General features: G+C 41.9%; 1 protein-coding gene and 1 long non-coding RNA gene across 18 annotated transcripts in view; one reads left to right on the top strand and one right to left on the bottom strand.

Moving 5' to 3' along the window:
• The window catches only part of KALRN (kalirin RhoGEF kinase), a 546,232-nt gene that overhangs the window by 332,685 nt on the left and 190,857 nt on the right, over positions 1-22,690 (bottom strand). For all 17 annotated transcript variants that reach the window (XR_013930070.1, XR_013930071.1, XR_013930072.1 and 14 more), the window contains exon 3: positions 13,945-14,059. Coding sequence is in view for 10 of the 17 variants with exons in the window: in XM_080399718.1 (XP_080255844.1) it covers positions 13,945-14,059 (115 nt within the window). In the remaining 7 variants the exon portion in view is untranslated. The remainder of the gene's footprint in view (positions 1-13,944; positions 14,060-22,690) is intronic.
• The window catches only part of LOC308068714, a 292,607-nt gene that overhangs the window by 106,580 nt on the left and 163,337 nt on the right, over positions 1-22,690 (top strand). The gene's annotated exons all lie outside the window — the stretch shown is intronic.

Raw genomic sequence — 22,690 nt, 5'->3', positions numbered from 1 at the left:
CTGTTATTTTGAGATACATTTCTTGCTTGATTGCTTGCAAAGCAGATATATATATTTCTGGAACGTTCAGATGCTGTTGAAGTCAGCTGTAACCTGGAAGAACCAAGAGATGAATCCTGTGATTTTCACAGGAGGCACCTGTCAAAGGTAGGAAGAACTAATGGTTTGATAAATCAATCCAGAGCCACTTGTAAAAGTACCCGATACTTTAATTTGCTCCAAGTACCTTAAAATCCACTCAAAAAGAATCTTGTTATATCATCTGGTGATAACAACTTCCTTGCATTTCTCTCTGCCCCACCTAGGTAAACTAGATTATTGTCAGCTGTGTTAGAACTTGACCAATACTTGGATCTATGTGATGCAAAAAGTGCCCTGTACACTACATTTAGCATTGGAAGAACAAACCTACATTGAAAAAATGATGTCGTAACCTGTCGTATCATCTTTCATCCTGAGGGATTTTACAAGAGCTTTGCCATGAGTAATCAGGTGTTAAATAAAACAGTCTACTATTATGCTTTAAAGTATTTCATGCAACAACAAAAACAGAGGGAACTGCTTTTTTTGTATTGGACTTAGACAAAGAACAAAATAAACCCCACAAGATCTTTGAAAATCTCCTTTGAAAAGGAACTTAATTCTTGGCCAAGAAAATGAGAAATACAAGAATAAAAGCAAGGACTTAAAAAGCTATGTGCCAAAAAATGTTCACAGGTGTAGGAATTAGACTTTCAACAGAATCCCTAATTACACATCTGACTTTTGGCATCTTTTCAAGGCAGCATGAACACAATTAACGTTCTTTTGTGCATTTGTGTCCTCCCACAAAAAAGGCAAAAATGTATTTTCATTTGTAAAAATAATTATAAGTCAATCGCCTCTAAGCAGGCAAAGTGAGTACAATATTGGCAAGACGAACTTCAGCTTCTGGAAATACTGACTTGTCACCAATTTTAAAAGCCCAGAAACAGAGATCAGGACAACTTTGCACTAGTACTGTATCTGATACGTCTATTTGATTTATATCGCTCCACTTTCTGTGCCTTATTCAGATATGTCTGCTTTAATTTTCCACGTGCCACCGGGAACATACGAAATATCTATTATTTATTTTAACATTAAGACAAATAGCATCTTATTCACTAAGGCAAATATTTCTAAACCTAGCGTCAAAGTCAGAGCAGGTGGATCCTCAAACGGCCTCTTTCTGAAAGGCACTGAGTTGATTTTACCTAACAAAAATGTATCCCTTTTTCCTATAATTAGTAGGTCCCAACAAGTCATCAGAAAAGTGCTGCCGATGCTAATATAGCACAGATGCAATTTAACAGTCCATAAAACTACAGAGATGAAGTGTCCTACAGAATTCACTCTAAATGAAAATCCCAGGAAACCTTTTTAGCTGATCCTATTTTCCTGTGACCTACCATATACCACCTGAAACTGCAAAATCATTGAGGTGGCTGTTCTGGAAATTAAAGAGAAACTGAGATTTCCAGTAAGCCTGGTAAGTGTGGAATGACATAACAGTTGATTTCTGCCTTGTGAACGGAGAAGAAAGAAACCCTAAAAAATCTGCACGTATTGCTTGTGTATTTGATTCCTGGTCTAACAGTTCATTTAAAAAGTAGAGCTTCCAGACATTCTTCCTATGGGTAAGACTGTCCGCTACTCTCCTATGTACCTGCTTTTTAATTAGATTTTGGAATGGAATCGCAGCTCCTACCCACAAATCTCCAGTGAGAAGCAAAATCTAAACTAATCTGTGATCCCAGAGACGTTTGCTTCTCCAGATGCAGTTTCTGAACTAAATTACAAATTTTGTAGAAACAGAAGAATGGAGAAAGAAGGGGACACAACCACAAAATTGGATGTGATTAATCAGTGTTGTAAGAGTTAAGTTCTGTCTTGAGAATGGAGGGAAAAGAGGTCTTAAAGAAAAAGAACATTGTTATTTGATTAATTCTTAGACTAACAGTTTATTAACAAGGCAGCATTTCCAGCCATTCTTCCTATGTGTAAGATCACCCATTAGTTCCATCAGGAACCTGGTTTTTATTTAGATGTGCTTTGGTCTTCCCTAAGTTCTTCTACTCCCTAGACTCACGCCACGGCAAAATGGTCCATTTGTAATGAGACACTTCTATCAAGTGCATTTTCTAAGGTCAGGAGATGAAACAGTACATGCCCAATTTCTTACACAGTGCTCCCAAGACAGTATTGGGAAATACAACTTTAAAGACCCTGCTTCCTAGGCATGAGAGGTCTAATCAGTGCATACTAGTAAAGGGACCTCTATTTCTGCCTCATGCAGCATAACTATAATAAAACTACTTGGGGGGTTTGATCTAAAAGATGTAAAAATGTCATCTAATTTCGTTTCCCACACAGTTGTGAGGTGTATCCTGTATGCACCAGTAAATTCAGGCTATACCATTAAACCAAGGGAAAAGAGAAAATTTTGAGTCCAGAGCTAAAATTCAGGAAGCTCTGACCATGTGTCTTGCCTAATGTTCTATGATGGCACCTACCTTAGTGCAAACGTGACCTAAATGGGTGGCCTAAATTAAATCTGAGGGTCCCATCTGATCACCGTCTACAAAGATTACAGAGCTGCTAATAAATATAGCCCTCAGTTGGTGGTTGAAGCAGAGCTGCTAAGGCTACTGAAAAGGAAATGCAATTTTAGTCTCCAATTAGGACTGCCTCATGACAGAAAAACAACAGAAGGAAAAAATTGCATTTCTGCGTTAGCAGAGGACTTTGGCCTCTAGGGCGGTCAACTGCTGAATCACAGAAGACTGAGACAGAAGAGACCTATTAAATCGTCCTAGCCAGGGATGCTACTAGTCCTTTGCCAAGAAGAAACAGTAATCAGTTCCATAAGCCTGCCTTTCTTGTAGCTAATCTTTCACTAACATTAAATTAACATGGAAATAAAAAGGAATGGTAGGGAACAGTTTTAGAGGTATAGTTTATATGTTTTAATTTTATATATATATATAAATATTATGTAAAGAATATTTGAAAATATGGAATACAAAAGTATCCATCCATGATTACTGATGCTGTGCCTTTTTCATGTGATATACAAAGTGTAAGCACACAGTAGATGAAACGTGTGTACATGAAATGTGTACACGAAGCCCATTTGGAGTTCTCTAAGGGAAAAAACTTATTCCTAGTGGGATGTGATGTTTGCCCACGCAACAGCACTTCAGAACATAGCATTCATTCTTGACCTGAAACAAAGTGTTTTGCTGATCATTCCTCAGGATCACCAAAGCCATTTACCATGCTTTGCAGCACGTTAACATGCAGAGAAAATTTGAAATCACTCCCTGGAGTTCCAAAGTATCACATCCCCATGTACGGGTACAATATGTATTTTAAAATGCCATACAGTTCCTGCTAAGAATCCCACTCATCTGCATACTAAAGCTGTGTTGATATCCTTATTATTTGTATTCCTTAAATGGATACATTTAATAATCACTTGAATGTTGTACCCTGGTTTAGGACTGGGGGAGGAAGAAGGGTTGAATTTTACCAAGCAAAGGTTTTTAATGAGTAATTAATTCAAATTCAATTTCAAAAAAATTATATTTGTTTGATCCTCAATGACAACATCAAATAAACAATCAAACTTAACACATCCTTCTAGCAAAAGACTAAGTGCTAATAATTCTGCACAGAGTAGAGATTGTCAATTCTTCTTGTATTCTCATGGGTAACAGGATGATGGAGGTGAGCTACATCATACGAACATCACATACACGCTTGAGCAGTGCACAGGAAAGGCATATGAAACCAGCCTGAATTTGCGGGGAGATGAACTGCTGCTGATGTTACAATTTTCAGAGAGATGCAATTATTCTACAGTGCTCTATTCTTCTACTACAATTTCTATTCAATGACTTTAACCAAAAGGACCATTCAGCAAAGATGACCCTTGTAAATATTGCATTGGGCTTACAGCAGGTTCTTACTTTTTCTTGTTTGCACTGTAGCAGGGGTATGTCAAAGAGGTGCAGGGTATTTCCCTGAATGCAACTGTAGGACAAGGGAAAGTTGCTTTGGTGCTTTGGCCTGCTGGTGAAGTACCAAAAAGGAAATTTAAAAAAAATACTACATCACTGGAAAATTCTCCAGAGATTAAGGTTTCTCTTTAAACTTAAGACATAAAATAAAGCCCTGTGTACACAGGCAGGGAAACCAATGCTCCCTTGTTAATAGTAGAAAAGTACACTGTGGCACACACTGCAGACCAGACAATATCTGCTGAGCCAAAAGTGTGTTTCAGTTACACTTTTCTACTTTTCTGCCTTTTCTTGGCAGAGGAAGGAGAGATTCTAGAATTATTTTTCTTATTTATGATTTTGTGTTAAGGTATTTCTCTCTCTCTTTCTCCTTCTTAATCTAAGTAGCCCAACAGCCTCACACCGCATAGTTACAATTATGTTTTGCTGCACACAGCGTTACAGGATCCACAGGGAACTCTGCAGCAGCGCCAGGATCCACAAGGAAATCATAAAATAGCACAGACTGACTTGGTTAGGAGCACCTTGTGGAAAACGAGAAGAAACCACTGATGAGATTTACAACTGCCTACCAAACTTGGATACCAATTCCCTTTGCAAACAGCAGGGAATTGAGCATCCCAACCTCTGAAGCAAATTTTGCCAGTCCCAACCCATACTTTCCATGCTATAAGAGTATCAGCCTGCTCAATACCATATGTTACCATGAATTGGTCATTGTTCCATTCTAGTATGATCCAATTTGCTAATACCATAAACTAAAATGCACTTTTATTAAACATGGGAACCGCCAAACCTTGGTAGTGGTTTGCACATTGATTCTCTAATGTTTAATACCAAATTTGCTTCTTATATGCTCTGGAGATATCCCCTTTACCTCCAGTCTATAAGAAGGGGCGAGTTCAGATCACCTTTCCGTCTCTGGACACTAACTATATTTCCTTCCTTGACATGGCTGTCTAGTCTCATTAAATTTGTAGGAATTTACTGTTCTTGAGAGTCTTCTCTGACAGATTTGGTTTAAGCAGTGACTGACAGACAGCACGATTGCATAAGCTTTTTATCATTTGGAGACAAGGCTAAAAACATATTTCTGAAAACACATCTGTCCTATCCAAGCTGTGCACTGGGGAATCCAGACTTTGAAGCAGCATCCACAACACCTCCATCCATCTGATGAGGATAAGGACCAGGCAGTCTAGAGTGAGACGACTCCGCTTCTGTGTCTCCCATTATTTGCTCCATATTGGCACACAGAAAAGGTCTCATCCATTCTCCACAGGCGTTTACAAGAGCTTTCCACTGACATAAAGACACCTTTGACAATAGTCCCGTTATAAAGCAGACTGCAAAGCACAGCAGTTGTTTTCCTGCTTCTAATGACATCTGTGAAGAGGGTGGCATAAGATGCTTCCAAATTATAATAATTTCTAAGAGTGAAAAGGATGTAGCACGTACTGGAGTTACTGATGAGGAACACAAGCACCCATGCTGGAATGAGACAAAAACCATTTTACGGTCTCTGCAAAAACCGTAGGAAAGAGATCACCGAAAAGTTGGGATTGGCTGAACGGCTGCATATTCTGCAGATGGCTGCTGACAGCTTCAGGAGGGAACCACACGTGGCCGGTGCCAGCTCTGCTGCCAGCGCACCGCTCCCACAAAAGGTCTCTGTTTGCTAATTTTAGCTCTTCTGAATTACCGCTCACATTAGTGCAAACCTGCCTTCTCCATGGAAGTCTCCAGGTCGCTGCTGCCCGGACCTCTCAGAGTAACCACTTGTCAGAGAGCCACTGAGGAAGAGGATGGAGAAAATGATGCTCTGCATAAAATTTGTAGCAGGCTGCAGTGCCCACTGGCTCCCTCACCAGTGAATGGGTGTGGGATATATCCTAGTTTACAAGTTGCTGCCTTTTCTCCATCACCTCGGCTCCTTCTTCCAGTCAGTAAATGCCAGTACAATCAACATGCAAAAGCCATTTAGCAAGGAGGAGCAATGCTGATCTAATCCCCAGATCCAGGGCTTGGATGGAGCTCAAAAAGCAGAGCCCAGCAGCGCAGCTGTACGTGAGACAGCTCAGGGGACGGGATCAGGCCCCAGACCCTGCCGACACTGCCGGGTGTCACTCAGTCACGGTGGCTCCTGCATCCCAGCAGTGCTGATGTGCACAGTGAGGGGGTTCATTCTGCTGTTTGCCCCATATTTGGAGACACCCAAGCAGAACCCTTCCAAACCCAACTCCCTCATTGGAAATGCAGTCAAACATCACCTACCACACCACTAACAGAAATACAGCGACACGGGGGGGCAGCTGCACAAGGCAGGTACCCACCCTGGTGGGAGAGCCAGAGATCAGCAGCCCCCAGCCCATGCTGGGGAACTGAGCAGCATCTGAGGCATCCCTGAGAAGACAGCTGGGGTTTTCTCAGTTCCTTAGCAAAGCTCAGACCCCTGAGCCATCAGGCCCTCAGGATGCCTTGAGGAGGTTCAGCTGATGCCGCTGGTGGCAGGGGTGACCATCCCTACAGGAGATTGCTGTTTGCAGGTCAGCCCCTCTTGGCCATGCCTTTGGTGGGAAGTGCTGCCACCTCTTACCTCTGCTCAGAGGGTTTTAGGAGCCTCCAGTCCTTCCTCTCACAGTGAGAAAGAGATAAACCAGGTGCAGTGATGCTGTGGAGCTATGGTTCAGCAGCAGCAGCCTGTTAGCCATTTTCTGTGCAGTGGACCTGGCAAGATGGGGGCTGAGGAGAAGGACCCCTCTCACTGCCATCCTTCTGGCTGCTCTGAATGTACAGCCTGAATGTGCTGCCTGTGGTGAGCAGAAACAGCCCACAGCTGGGAGGGTAGAGCTGGAGCAAAAAAGGCCAGACCAGTAAACCCCAAAAGTATTGTACCTGAACCAGGTATGAACACTTGCCTTGCTGCTTGGGAAGAGCAAAAAATAAAACAGTGACCTTTTATTTCATCCAATGTGTTCCTTCGTTGAGCCCTATCTGCTGACTCTGATGAAGAAAGCATAACTGAGCTCTGACTGGGCTGGAAAAGCAACACAGAGCCGGGAAAAAAGGAACTGCTCTTCCAGCCCCATACATTTTCTTTGTACATTAAACCTGGCCTGCAGGGCTACCTCTCCAATCCTAAATCTTCAAATGAGTAACCTACTGCAGAATCTTTATGTTGGAGATCTTAGATGAATGAAAGAGAACCCAATATGACTTTGAAATCTCAGCATGAGTTTGCAGGGTTGGCAGTAAGAGAATACCCTGTAAAACAGAACAATTGCCTTGGAAATAATTCAGACACAATAAATGAGGGATTCCTTCATATTAGCTGTTTGCAATTGCAGATTTATGGTCTAAAATTAAGCAAATGTTGAGTATTGAATAGAACGCTTAAAAACAGACAAGTTGAAATCCTAATTTCTTTGTATGTGGCAATCTGTAATTTCAATTGTTTATAGCAATACGATAAATATATAATAAAACTGAGCAAGCTACTACTTAAGAATATAGAAATATTGAAGAAATCAGTGTGAAAAAACAGTAACATACTTTCAAGTCTTCCAATATGGCGCAAATATTATTGGATATAAGATAGACAATTTACAAAGGGATTTGCAAAATATTTTCTATGTTCTTTAAGGAATTTGTTTCAAATAAGGAATTCAGTCTTGAATTAACATCAACTTTTATTTTATTTGAGTCCCCAAACTCATGCTCTGAAACAAGACAATCAAATCTCCATGTGTTTATCTCAATATTAACTTTTTGTTTATCTCGTTTGCCTCTGTTTCACAAGAGAGAGATGAGAGATTCTTTTGCTAGACCAAACAGAAGATATTGAAGATCACAGGTAGAAGTGATATGCAGAGCCCAGGTTACCCTGCCTTTTATTAGTCTTTAGAAGAAGGCTACTTGAGCTGTGCAATTCACAGTATGGTAACTACAAAGCTCTGTATCATGCTAATTGTGTTGCTTATCACAAAAACAGTCTGAAAACACTTGCACTGTCACCTAGCTAGAAGGCAGAGCAGGGCTCAGCAGCTAATCAAGCTGGAACCAGCCCGAGGGAGCTCTCAGTTCCCAGGAAGGGCAGAGGAACAGGGGACATTGGCTTTAGGTCCAAAGCTGTGTGAGATCGGTCCTTACACTATCCAGGAAAACAGCAACAGGCAATGAAAGTAGGAAGTAATTTGGAAACTGATATGGAAAGCCCCCGTTTACCTTAGGTTTGGACTAATTTTCAAAATCCAGGAACTAAAAATAAACAAACATGGGAAATTAAAATCTTGTACCTATTAAAAAAAAAATCCCAGTGTCACAAAAAAACAGTGTCACAAGAGCTAGAGTGGTTGTTTTTTTCACCCCTCTGCTGCAAGGCAGGAGTGACCACACCTGGGACATTGCTGATACGCCTTCTAACAGGGTCTCCAAGATGGAGATGCTACAGAAACCTGCTTCATTTCTTCAATCTATTATTTTAATCCATTTCTTTTTGTCCCATTTGCCATGTACACCAAGACCAAATAATTTCCTTTAGCTCAGTCTTGCATGCTGGATCATAATCACATAAATTTTACTTTCCCTCTCTTTAACCCAAGCACCCCCAACACCTTCAATCTTGTCTCATAACTCCTGCTCCCCAGGCTGTGAAGGTTCTTGCTGCTCCCTCTGCACTTCTAGGAATTCCATATTTTCTAGCAGCTTCTAGTAAACAGGGGAGCTTGCCAGGCTGGGAGCTACAGACATACATGGCAGAATTTTTACATCATTTATAGCCACTGTCCACTTATCTAGGAATAAAATGTCTCAGCAGGTCGTTACCACAGCTGGAAGGAAATCTGAGATCCTCTTTTGAAGAGCTGATCTCCAAGAGATGAACATGTAACTTGGTCCTGAGGTGGTTAGTAAAGGGACACAGGAAACAAAGCAGAGTGATGTGGTCAGAAGCCTTTCAACAGGGCAAGGTGAGACCACCAACTATTTCCACAGAAGTCCCCCAAGCCCTAACAGATGGCGATAATAATGTCATGTACCAATACCACGTACAAAGGAGGCTGGATTTGAACTGGCTGTCAAGTGGCAAAGGGCTCTTAAAACCACTAGCATTCATGTCAGTTATATACTCCTAACGAGCTTCTTTCTCCAAAATACGCTTATAATTAAAAAAAAAAAAGTAATGAAATTGTATCTGAAGAAAATACTAAACCTTCATTAGCCTCATCAGCTTCACTTCATTTTTTTACTGTGGTATTTTGATACAAGTGTATGGTGGAATAATTATCTTACAGATGGCACCAGATATTTAGTTACTAAAATTAGTACGAAGTCCCTGGTGTTATTTTTAATATACATGGTTATTTTTGTAGCTCTACAATAGCCTCCAGAAAAAATGATCCTCAAAAGCTTCTTTTGTGCTAGGATCACATAACAGAAAGTACAGCTCTAGGGTTTAATTCCTATCAATCAACAAAATGAGTTTCACACTACTCCTGGCCAGAGGAGCTAATATACACAGTACCACAGGTCATCAGGGAAGAGCTTAAAATAAATCCAAGAGTGGGTGAGTATTGCTACATTTTGCCATCCCCTGTCTTGTTCTTCTAATTTTATAAAGCCCCAGTCACAGAACTAATTATTAGAGGCACTTAAGTTGTCCTACTGATCCTCACATCTTTCACTGAACTCGGGCAGCTCCGAGGAGCTGTTCAAACACGCAGGGCTGTCCCTTGGAAACATTTTGCTGCTGTTACGAGCCCTGGATGTCCCCCAGAATAAGGAAATATTTGAGCAGGTTTTTAAACAGAGGGCAAATAAAAAGTAGATGTCTTAAAATACAGGCCTCCGAGGCATCTCGGGTTTCCCCCTCTGCAGCAAGCGCAGAAGACTGCTTATCTTGGCTCCAAAACAGATTGATGTGTTCAGCCGGAAGATTCACTATAGCTGACAGAGAACATTTCCTTCATCTTATTGCTTCACCATGCGAGGAGATAACTCAGGCTAATAATATTCTGTCTCCTTTTTATCCTCCTATAGCCTATGCATAACTTAATTCTTAGTTCCAAAGGGCTCACAGAGGAGATTGGTCTGGTGCTAGTTTCATTTACACACATATAAATCAAAACTCAGCCTACTGGAATGGATGGCACTGCACTGGTCTTAAAAAATAAAATCCTCAGTGAGGCCACAAAATTCTCTCTCGGCTCTACTGATCACAAACACCATGTTATCCTAGCTTCAGTCACGCCCTCCAAATTTCTAAACATTACATCCCATTTAAATTTGAAGGTAAACAGCACCTATCTTGATTCACAAGAAATACTGCTTTGCCTATCCAGAAAGCATTAATGCAAGTGTAAAACAAGCAGAAAATGGCAGAGCAGTAGAAACCTGGCATCCGTGGCAATTATCTTTACTTCTAATAAATAGCATCTTCGTTTCTTAGTAACTAATTACAGTGGAACTGTTTGGAGAAAAGAACCTCGTGATATGCCTGAAAGAACCACCACACAGCACCATATACCCACTCGCAACATCCTCCTAGCACCCAAGAGTGCTGCGTCAGGTTTTTGAATCTTCCGGGACTCCTACGCCACCCCAGGTACTCCAGACTGCAAGGTTAGCATTTTGGGATAGGAACAGACGGCGTTGCGAGATCTGAAGCCTTACCCATGCAGCCACACAGGGATCCCCGCGGAGTGCAGGCACCTGCCTGGCCGCGGCTCGCAGCTGCATGAAAGCACTCACTATTCTGCTCTAACTCACACACACATTGCAGCTTTCAGAAAACCAGAAAATTATTCTGGTTTTGAAGAAGGAATTGTGGAAAGCTGAATTAGAAACTTGGAGAAGGGCTAGCATGGCCCTGGTTTCACTTACCCTAATCCATCATCATAATTCATCACCAATCTCATACCTGCTCAAATCTCCCAGCAACGCGCTGGCTCTGCCCCCTCCGTTAAGATATAAAACAAGGGTTAAGTGACAGATAGTATCAATGTGGATAGCAATCTGTCTCAGAAACCATTGCACAGGGAATAAAGAAAGAATTATTATACTGGTGTCAATATGATAAATTACAGTCTGCTTTTTTTTTTTTTTCCCCCTAAAGAAGAATTTCTAGTTTTTCAACTAGCACAGAAAACTCTACCCTTTTCAGCACTCTGAACATCAGAGGAGTTTCTCCTGACATTCTGTACAGAGTCTCTGCTAATGAAACTGTTTATTTTCACAAATGGATGGCTGATGCAGTTATTCATTACGGCACTCATCTTGGAACAAATATTAACTGGGAGCCAGTGAAAGAAATTCAAGTGGCTCCTTCTATGTATTTGCTTCCAAAAAGTAAGTCTGAAAGTTAAAGTGAACAAAATGTTTAGGAAAAATGAGTTTTCAGTGTTTTCTCACACCACATAAGTTACACAATCCTGCATGCCAAACCCAAGAAGTTTGTGATGATGTTTCGCTGCCACAGCCATGAGTTCACAGCTGTGGCACCAGACAAAACAGGACTAGGAGCAACCTGAAGAAGTCACCTCCCGATTCATCATCCCCTGCCTTGAACATTTATACACAGGCCAGAGGTTTGCTTATAGAGTTAGACAGGAATTTAAGATATTAGATTACTTATTCTAGTGCTAATGAAAATCCATTAGAAATCTTTTCCTCTCATCCAGCCTAAGCTTCCCTTGCTTTGTCTTTAACATTTCTGTTTCTTGTCCTAGCCCTACGAACCCTTTCCTTTTGCAGCATCACAACACGTTTACAAAGACCCTTCTCACTCTCTTCTGTTCTTTTGGCTGAGCAACCTCTACCCTTTTTCCTTCCTTGACAGACCACTTTTTCTAGACCTCGGATCACTCTTCCTGCTTTCTGCTCCACACCTCTCAATATGTAATGTCCCAAACAGGAGACATTGCTCTGGTTAATGCCTCCACAGAACCAATGTGCAAGGATCCTTGGGAAACTGGTGAAAGTGCTTCAGGAGTAGCCAGTCCCTCACTGCTGGGTACATTTTCATGATGGGAGGTTGAATCACAGAGGAAGGAATATTCACTGGTATACCTTTGCAGTGAAAGACCAGGAGGCGGAATGCTTTTTTTAGTGTTTCTAGAGAGGCAAGCAGCTGCATTTTGTATTAGCTCCTTCATCATGCACCTTTGTCCCCCAGCTTCTGCATCATCAAAGAAAAATCATTGCTGAGTGAGGCAACCAAAAGCAGCATCAAAGATTGAGCTAATCTATTTAGATGTGTAAGATCAGGGAACAGAAGGGAGCTTTCCTGCTATTACTGCCACCTCCACGAGGGAAGAGCAATTAATAGAAAAGATTGACATGTTAGAAGATAATTTTTGCTGTGCAATACTTGCAACCTCAAGCAATGTCGTATCTTCATATTTGCGACCATGCAAAAACTGATAAGATGTAAGGGAGCAGTTTCATTACTGTAGCAGCTGGAAGGGGATTGCCAGGCCCTGGGACACAGACTCCCAGGGAGTGACCTACTGCTCTCCCAGCCCCGCAGCATGTCCTTAATCTCTCACACAATATGGTTGAAAATAGAGCTGGCTAGAGGAAAAAAGGGGAGAGGATGGGGAGAAAAGCAAACCAATTCAGCTTATTAGTAAAACCTTGATGAGCAGAAGTCCAACTCAGCAAAAATTGTATTGCCAGAGGACTCGTGAAGTCCAGGAAACACGCACTGGCAGATCTGGTACACTGCTGAGTTTGTCCCTTGCTCTCTGCAGCCAAGTGATGAGTCTCCAAACTGCTCTCAACTCTCTTCCATACCAAACATGGGACCATTGTTCTCTGCATATTGCACGTTTAGGAACTGAGTGCGTTTCTGAGACCCTTCCTTACCTCTTGACTTCCAGACACAGTCAAACCCTCTGCCCTTCAGGTCTTAACTTCATGTTTTGCAAAAAGTTGAGCACTGTTTAACTGGTCATACACTGGGTTCAAAAAGAAGGAGCATCCAGGTGGCACAGGGTGTGTTACTGCAATACTGAACGTCCTTTCTGAGCTGCTCGCTTGCCCTGTGATAACGTTTGTCTCAATAACCAGTGCAGTTGTTACTGGGTAAGTATATTTGGCAAGCTTGAAAATAGGGAAAGGAAGCTGGATGAGGATGCACATAGCCTTGTACTCTCAGAGGCATTAAACATTGGCTCAGAAATACCTGCCTGGGCACTGAGCCCTATAAACTGTGTCCCACAGCTTGCAAAGATGAATATGCACTAGCAACAGACCTCTCCCCCAGCATTCTTGGGAAAGGGATGGGGACCTGCATGTTGGAGGAGGGACACAGGCACTAATGCGGGAAAAGGTGCTGGTTTACACGTAGAACTATTTGAAATGTCTTTCTTTGAAAGCTTCCCTCTTAGTCCAACCATGTTCCTTCCTGAGCCTGGAGAAAGCTCTGGAAAGTGTTGGAACAGGAAGATCTGCCTCCTTGCACAGGGCAGGCTTTCCTCCCCAGCAACTACAATCCCCTACCCCAGCTCTCCTGAACCTCCTACAAGGTATTAAAAAAGCAACAGCACACAGCAGGCTCTCTCCAGCTTGCTATATTTAACTGCAGACCTCTAAGCACTCTCCTCCTTTTCCACTCTGTAAGTGCCACACAGAAACATGGGGAACAAGAGCTGCTCCTTGTTGCTGTCACGAGCCTGAAGCCCAAGTTTGCTCACACTGCCTCCATGCTGGGGCTCCTGCACTGCTATGTGTGCAACAAAAACCATCAGAGCATACACAGGAGGAGGAAGTGAAAACTTCTGTTCCTCCATCCCAAGAACTGAAGGTACTAAATGTTAATACTTGGAAATCGGCAATCGCCAAGAACAAGTTCCCCACCCACCCATCCACCCTGAGCTTTGAAGTGTTTTCTTTCTAGCTTTACCTTGGCACACTGGCCAAATAAGTCACAAGTTTCCGAAGGTCTTCCTGCCTTATTCTGTCGTGATTGCTGCGGGCTGGGAAGGTCAAGACAGGACCACCTCGTTTATCACGGCCACCTGCGGAAAATAAAGGATTGTTAGAAAATCAGGCAGGAAGCACATGTCAAAAAAACTATGTGCACCAAATTGATAAACACAAATTACGGCACATTCAAGAGCCCGTGCACTCTTTGTAGCTTTCATGCTTGCCTAATTGAGGAAGACATGCTCGCATTTGCTGGAGCTCCAAAGGGGGGAAATAAAACCAAAACAAAACAACACACAAAAAAATTTGCTACTAGCATTTCTTCTGACTCTCACCTAATCCCATCAAATCCAATATAACTGCAAATCCAAGCAGGCAATGCTAATAAAATCCTACTGTGAGGATAGTTTTAAACTGTTAACGCCAAGAAAGTAAAACTATTTTTCACTGGTACTCAGTGAGTTGTATTGTTCCTGTCCAGATATTTCACAATGTCCCATCAGTTAGAAGCGATGTATCCTGGTAATGTTTATGCAGTAAGATGTTCTAATCTATCTGGCAAATCATCAGAAATTGAAAATTTGATTAGAAGTTCATGCCTCCTATGCTTTCTATTTATAGAGTGCTGTTGGCAATTTGAAGGATTTTTGTTTTTTTCCCCTGTAGCTTTCCTGTCCTAAAATCCACTCTCTTTAAACTGCCAGTGTCTGGCACTTCATCTTTTACAGCAATTGTCACAATTGAACACAAGACACCTGCACTCTGTGGGGCCATGACTTCCGTAGGGGTTCTAAACACCCTAATTCAGAAGGCAGAGTTCTAAGAGGCTCTGCTGTAAGAGTAGGATCAGCAGGAGAGCACACGTGTACTTGGAGAAATGGTATCCTGAATCACCACAGGACAAAGAATTGCTCTGGGCAGAATTTAGATCAGGACTCAAGGACACGCCTCATACAACAGGAGTTCCTGCAGGTGGACCAACCAGAAACCAAATTGATGAGATACACCCATGTACCCCAAGGCACAGGTTTTCCAGCTGGCCCTGCTGACAGAAAAGAGAAGGCACTTGTAGATCCAGCTCCCATCTGACAACATACCCCCTTGTCCATTTTATTTTGAAACTGTCCATTCAGTTGTGGCCACAACAGGCACAAGCTCACCTTCTAGCACCAAGTGGCTCTCTACATGACCAGAGCTACAAAGAAGCAGCTAAAAATAGCAATGTAGTTAATATATATATTTTATATGTATGTATGTATGTATATTTTTTAAAAAATTGCTGTCCTGTCTAAAGAGTTTTCTACAGCACTACAGACTGTACATGTTAGTTTGTTACATAAACTTCATCTATACAGACAGAGATGCCAGTTCCACCCTGTGTTACAGGTCATCAATCCCAGAGTTTTCAACAGATCCTATATACCTCAAGGGTTACATCATGCATCTCTTCATTGGAGCCAGGTCATTTCTGATCTGTCCAGTGGTATAAATGGAGAGGCAAACAAGAGATGCCAGGGATACTTATGGAGCACAAAATCTGTCCTGCCTAACCTTCATCCAAATCTCACTGCCTGGTGTTTGTCTTCAGCTCCACACTGCAAAGGTGAGTAAGGTCCATGGGAATTCAGCATCACCTTGGCTGATTCATGCCTCTGCCACAGAGCATGAGAATGGGGGTGTAATGTAGCAAGGATTCAGTTCACAAGGAAATAAGCTCATTTTTATTTTCAGACCTATATACATATATATGTATAAAAAATTTCCTCACTTTAAGCACATTTGTTGAGATTATTTCACAAACCGTAACAATGCCAAAACCATTATATCATGCATGATGTGTCCAACAGAAAAGAAGCCAGCCTATAGAACGGCAAACCAATCTAGTAACTAAAGCTGAAGGGAAATATTTTTTCAACACAGGAAGCTTTTCAAGGTTTTGAAAAATTTCCCGTCATATCAAGATGTAACCAAGGCTTTCAAAAGCTTCCAGATATTCACTGAAGCACAGACCTGAACTTGAATTGCATCCCAGAAGAACATGCTACCCGCTACTCAGTCAGGCTCCCTTTCCTCCTCCATTCTCAGTTATTTAAATATTTCTACAAAGTGCAAAAGCACTAAGAGATGAGATCAGGAGACACCATGCCCATACATATAATTAATTCCCCAAGATATGAAACACCCATGAAGGGCCATGAGCTTCCCACAGCGCAGCAGCCCTGATCACACTGATGCTGCTCATTCACCTCAGCTTGTGTAGACCAAAATTGTGTAGCTGGGCCAGGGACCTACTTCCCACCCACAGTTCCACCGAAGTGAGCTCTGCCAAAAAAAATATTACAAAATTAAATATCTAAATTCCGGTAGGTTGAAGAAGTTAAATCAGAAAATTCTTGACCCTTTTACTAACAGCAACACAAGATTTGCAGCTACAGAAAAGGAAACAGGGTCCAGAACATTCCTGTCCTGTCTTTGCTTCAGGATAAAAATTGTCCCTCAACAGCTCATCTAAACTGTCCTCAGGGAAGCAGGATAAATAAGGCTCTAGCACAGAGTCGGAAGTTACCAGGACAGACCAGAGAAAATGGGTTAATTCTCACTGGAGGAGGAAGGTTACACGATGACCCACTTGGAGGTTTCTGGATGATGGAAGGAAAAATGAGTGCCTGATTCCTTCTGGTCCTATGACACAGAAGAACAAGGAGACATGGGGCAAATATCAAGAAATGTGAAGATTAGAAACAAATGTTTCTCATTTATGATAAAAGTATTGCTCTATGCTTTGAGCAATAGGGTGAAATTATTATTACAAGTGCATCATACATATTAAAAACCTTCACTCGTTTCCAAATTATTCATGAGCAATCCCTAATTTTTATGAATGCCTGCATAATTCACAATTTTATGAAGAGCCTGTACAAAGAAACATCAGGTTTCTTCCAGAACAAACCATGGTATGTTTAATTCGCCATGAGACTTGCAGAGTTCATACTCTCTTAAATACTATGTGACTTTTGCATTGCACTTTATAAAGCAAATCTCAGCTTTTGTAGGCAAACCAAATGGGATATTACCACCATTGAACCTTAGATGCCTAACATGCCTGTATTAGGACCCTCACCTCCTCTAACAGAGCCTCCAGAGTGGTAGCAACGGCCACTGAAAGAGAAAAAAGTCTTTTGGCATTGGCTGTACAGGGAGTTTATACCTTTCCTCTTCTTTATTGTTATGTCCTTTTTTACTGAGGGGACTAGTGAGGTACAGCGAGGGGAAGAAACTCAGCCTGGATCCCACAGCAATTTACTTGAAGAACCAGGAGTAGAAATGAGGTCTTCCGACTCTTAGTCCACTGTGTTAGAGCTTCATAGTGCTTGAGCTAAAAGTCAGCAACTAAAAACATTACAGAAACTCTGTCTCTGCTTGTTAGTATTCCACCCACAGAGGCTAATCTTGCCCCAAGTTGGCCATGGTCTCAACACCATTTTTACATGAACAGTCTTTTCAGAGAAATACCCGGCACTTTGTTTTAAAAGAAAATAAATCATGAAAGAGTCTCAATTGCTCTAATCAATATATCCCATCTCCTGCCTCCCACCAGGCTCCCAGACATGGGATGAAATAATCAAACATGTCATTAGGTTTGCTGATTACAGTTATTAAATGCTAAAACAAACAGCTGATAATTTCAAATTGTCTTTCAAGGTGGGTTTTCACGGGCTTTGCTCTGATTTAGAGGCGCAAACAGATGGTCTAGCTATTAGTGCTCTGGAAAAAGGAGTCAGGAAAACACATGTTCTTCAGGGCACAAAGTACTGAGAACAAGTATTTAGCCATCCATGTCTTTCATTCCTCCTACAAAATCCTTTGTTGATGGCCTTGCCTGTTGGTTCTTCCCATCTCCCTTTCTTCTAGCCTATACAGAAACCATTGTGAAATTCAACACTTGTTCCCAGAAGCAGAATTACAGATTTTTTTCCTCCACAAATCATACAGGGGATATTGCAGTGATGGCACAAGGCATCGTGATGCATACCACGTTAAAAGAAAACATTAAAGAAGCCTGCAAGCAAGAGGAAGGGGACTCTGGTCACAAGTCCCTGTCCTGGCAGCTGCCTGAACTGACAACCGTCTCAGTGGTGGGCTCAAATGTTTCTGCCCACAGGTAAGTCAAGACGGTGGCCAGCCCAGATTGTTATTAAAGTGAACTCTGCATGCAGGCCTTCCCAATTTCAAGTCCTGAGGCGCATCCATTCCTGACAATACACAAAAAGCTGGATTTCCAGCTTTGTGTAATCCTGTTTAGGACAGGAAATTATCAGTTTCCTTTAATGCAGACTTCTTGCATACGACAGATAATGATTTTATCGAGCTCTGTTTTCAAGCTGCATCTCTCCAGTTCTGTCAGCCATTCTATCATGATACTTACCTGCTTGCATTTATCTCTATTTAAGGGACTCAAGTCCTCTGCTTCCTTTTGCACTCTATAAGCACAAATTCACAAGGCCTAACCATAGACAAAAACAAATGTCCACACACATAAAGGCTCCTGAGTACCTTGTCTAAGGTCCTTCAACACATCAGCAATGGAGACAGTAGTACTTAGTGTCTCTGGCCTCCGTCCAGATGTCTACTGCAGTTCAAATGAATACTCTGCTTCATCTGACTCCTGCAGATCATAAGCTGATCAATCCTGATGTGGCAGACTCTACTGAGACCATAAGTGAGTTTCCAGAGGAGCTGAAATACTCCTCAAAAAGGTATTTCAGTCCAAAAATATCGTGAAAAAATGAATGACAGTGATGAGAACTAGGAGACAGAATGAGCTCAGCTGATGTCGGACGCCTCAATAAAATGGCAAACAATGTGCTCTGGATTTCTAAATCTAATTGACAGACTTCCTAGGAAAGCCAAGTATCAAGGAATTTGTATCCAGAGTCTTAAAATAATATTCCTTTCCCTACCATAGTTGAGCTCTGTGAGAGCCTGCTTGCTACCAGACCTCCTGTGAACAGACCCCTATACAGCTTCAAGAGGGGCTAATTTCTTGTAAGGGTCATATATAGAACTACCTGTGTGACAGCCCTGAAATTCAGCTGGTTACAAAGCAGGTGATTCTAGTCAAACAATGATGGAAATTTAAGCTCCCACAACAATCCCACCTGCAAATTAACACAGCTGCAGTGCAGCTACCAAAGCCTGATCCTCCAGCATGTTGCTCTTTGCAGCACCCTATACCAGAGTCAACTGCCTGAATCAAATCCTAATGGCCAACACTTGCAACATTACATTTAGGGTTATCAAATGCAAAACCAGGCCTGTATGTTCCCACCAGAAGATCCCTTGGCAGAGCAGATCAGAGGCTGCAGACAGCACGCTCCGCACAACCACTGTAGGAAATGTGCCCATTTCCCACCAGGCAGATTTACTCTGCAGTCACTCAGAGCCACTGCATGGATTTGAAGAGACCACATGTTGTGGCTTTTAACACACCTCTGCTGACTTATGCAAATATTTTGGGAGACTTCTTTAATTTTAAATGTTTACTTGGACAAGTGAGACTCATTAAAACCAAGGAAGATCTGCTTTTTGTGAAAGGCAAAACTTCCAGAAAGAGTTCAGAGGAGCGCATTTCTTCCTCTGGAAGAAGGTGTTTTGCTGTGAATTATTGAGGGAGCATCAGTACCCTCCTCTTCAATACTGACCCTTACTCACACCTATACAAAACTTGCTGCCTTTTGCCCAGCTGCAAATCAGGTTTTAATCTTGCCCTCTATTGCAGACATATGGGAATAGCTGTATATATTAAAAAAAAAACAGAGGAACTGAACAAAATAAACACCAAATCTTCTAAAACAAAACACCCCACTGCACACCCTCTTGCCACTGGAGGAGGAAAGGGGACAAAACAGCATGTGGTGATGCCAGTCATGCTGCTGGTGGTACTGACAGGCACCCTAAACTCAGGCCACTGGGCGTAACATTAGAAGCTGTACAGAATAAGGGGAAATAACGAGAGGCCATATTCACCCTGATCACACAGTTTTTCCTCCTCATTTGAGATAAGCACAGAGAAACAGCAATGGCAATGTTTCTGATGTTCATCATCAAAATTAAATATATGATATATTGATTTAATATAACTGGCTGCTCAGGTTCGCCACATCCCCAGCAGGTTAGTCCTTGGTAGCTGCAGCCAAGTAGCGGATCCTGCAAATTAATGAAAGTTCAGGGGAGATTTCAAGCTATTGGACTTACATAATTGCTATTAGGAAGGCTTTTTCCCCTCTGGTTTTAAGAAGAAATCCAGCCTAGAGCTGGAAAACACTGGCAGATGACATTTTTTCTGAAATGGCACATTCCAGCTAAGTATTTCCATTTCAAATAGCCTTTATTTTCCCACAAAAAAAAAAAAAAAAAAAAAAAAAAGTATTAAAAGAACCAACCATTGCTAACACAGAGACAATGTCCAGTTCTGAATTTCAGTGCTTCTTGTCAGTTAAAATTGATTCCTTTGGAAAAAGCCATAAGCCTACAAACCAAAGCACTTTCATAGAAATAAGGAAGTTTTCAGAGGTGATGACTTATTAGTGGGACAGAAGAGCAAACCTTACTGCAAAATGACCAATATTGTTGGTTGTTATCATATTATTTCAGGTGCTACACTCACCTCCCTGGGTCCTTATATTGATTTATAAGCTCCTAGTCTTGATTTTGTATAAGGACCAGTCTCAACCGCCTGCATAAATGAAGATGAGACTTTTGCTGAGACACGCATGGAGCTCAGTGTCCTTAAGGACAAGAAAACCCAGTGAGCTGGAACAGGATGGTATGTATACATATCTTCTTGCTTCACAGGCTCAGTTCCTTCCTCTTATTGTTATTTTGAAAGTCCCCGTCTTTAAATGAGAAGCTATACCTATGTAACAAGATACAGGGACCCCTTGACCAGGAGGTGGTCAGAGTCCAGTGCGTTTGGATGACACTCAATCGATGACTTGTGATGCCAAAAGTTCTTGCAAGTCTTTTTGGATAGAAATTTTGATTGGGTTGATTTTTTGCCCAGCTCTGTACGGCACTTGAACCCTCCTGCCTCTCCACAAGGCAGCACAGGTTGCATCACTACTCTCACACATGCTAATTAAGGGAGTACATAAAGATGAAATCTCCCTGCTCTAAGGAGATATTGGTGGATCTTGGCAAGCTGCTGGTGTCCAAGTGCCAGGACAGTAAGTGCTGGCATTAACTAGGTATTATCCACAGAAACTGTTTAATTTAGTCCATGGCTACAGTTAAAACATATGGAAAGAAACACGGCAATTGATTCTGCATACTACATTTACAACCTGTAAATGAAATCAGACATCCCAGGAAACATTTTGATTTCTGCTTTAACCTTAGAGTCCCAATGAGGAGATTGAAACAGTCCCCATAGGTAAAGACTCTCCTCTAGCCTCAAAAATGACCTAACACTTGAAAAACAAAAGGAAAAAAAAAAAAAAAACAAAAAAAACCCCAAACAACAAAACCCCAGCAGGCTCAGGCCTCATCAAAAGACCTGGAAACTTTACAGTCTAAACTTCCTCATTTTCTTCTTCAAAGAAAAATCTGCATCACCGCAGCAGCAAATTCTAGAGGAAAGCATGATGGCCCAAAACCACTAAGAAAATTCAATAGTCAAGCAATGCTATGTTTTTCTAATAGTGTATTTCATCTTTTTGGCATTTCCTTTGATTTCAAACTACATCAGGGAATGGTATAAAAAGGAAGGCATTTTTCTGTAACAAAATATAGAAGAATTGTTGATGTTTCATTTGAAATTTCCATTCCAGAGGAAGAGGAGAATGGATACTTTTAATTCAAATCAAAACTTTTGGTGCAAATACAAAATGCTTGCGTCATTCAAAAATTAAATATTTTGGTTAGTTCTATTCCCAAACCAATAGAATTTCCATTGTCTACAAATCAGCATTTGAGACCCCCTGAAACCTGGATCTGAACTCTTCCTGTTCCCAGAGGGCCCTGGGGTCTAATTTCAACTCTTTCTCTGAAGAGTGAAGTGCATCCATCGCAGAAAAAGAAAAAACATAACCCTCCACATGTGGTCATGTGTACTTCTGGCCTGTAATGACCTGTGGCATCTGCAGACAAGTTTTTGGGAAGGTGAGTGTCTTCCCCTCTGAACCTTCCTCTTCAATTGATCCTGCTTGCCTAAATTTAGTGAAAACTAATTGCAAAGTTGTTCTTTCATTTCATGTATTTACACTGAAATTCCTCCTCTGAAAGACCTTTCAGGAAATCTGTTTTTCCTTCAAGCTCTCAGCCAGGCTCAGATGTCACTGTGACCCAGCCCATGGGCTGCTTCTGAAACATGTGGGATTGGGGACAGTCGGCTTTTGGAGGATGGAGATGGCCCAACCGTTACCGCATCCAGTTCTCCCTGCCCCACGCCTTCTGTTGCCCAAAGTCCACAGAAAACCACAGGAAAAGCCTCCTGCTTTGCTGAACACACGTTGGGAGCTCTGCTTGTCACAGCTGCAGCAGATCGTCAGCTTATTACACCCTTTTGCTGTTGATTCCTCCATGCTCAACCACCCTCTCAGAAACCTGGCCAGCCTCCTCCTTTGTACTCCTGCCTCGGCAGATGAGCAGACAGTACCTGGGAGACAGGCGGGAGCCCACGCACTGCCACTCTTCTGAGCCCTCCAGGTAATGGGAAGTACTGG

This window comes from Falco punctatus (genome assembly GCF_963210335.1).
Source record: "Falco punctatus genome assembly, chromosome: 8".
NCBI lineage: Eukaryota > Metazoa > Chordata > Aves > Falconiformes > Falconidae > Falco > Falco punctatus.
This window is presented reverse-complemented; position numbering and strand designations above follow the sequence as displayed.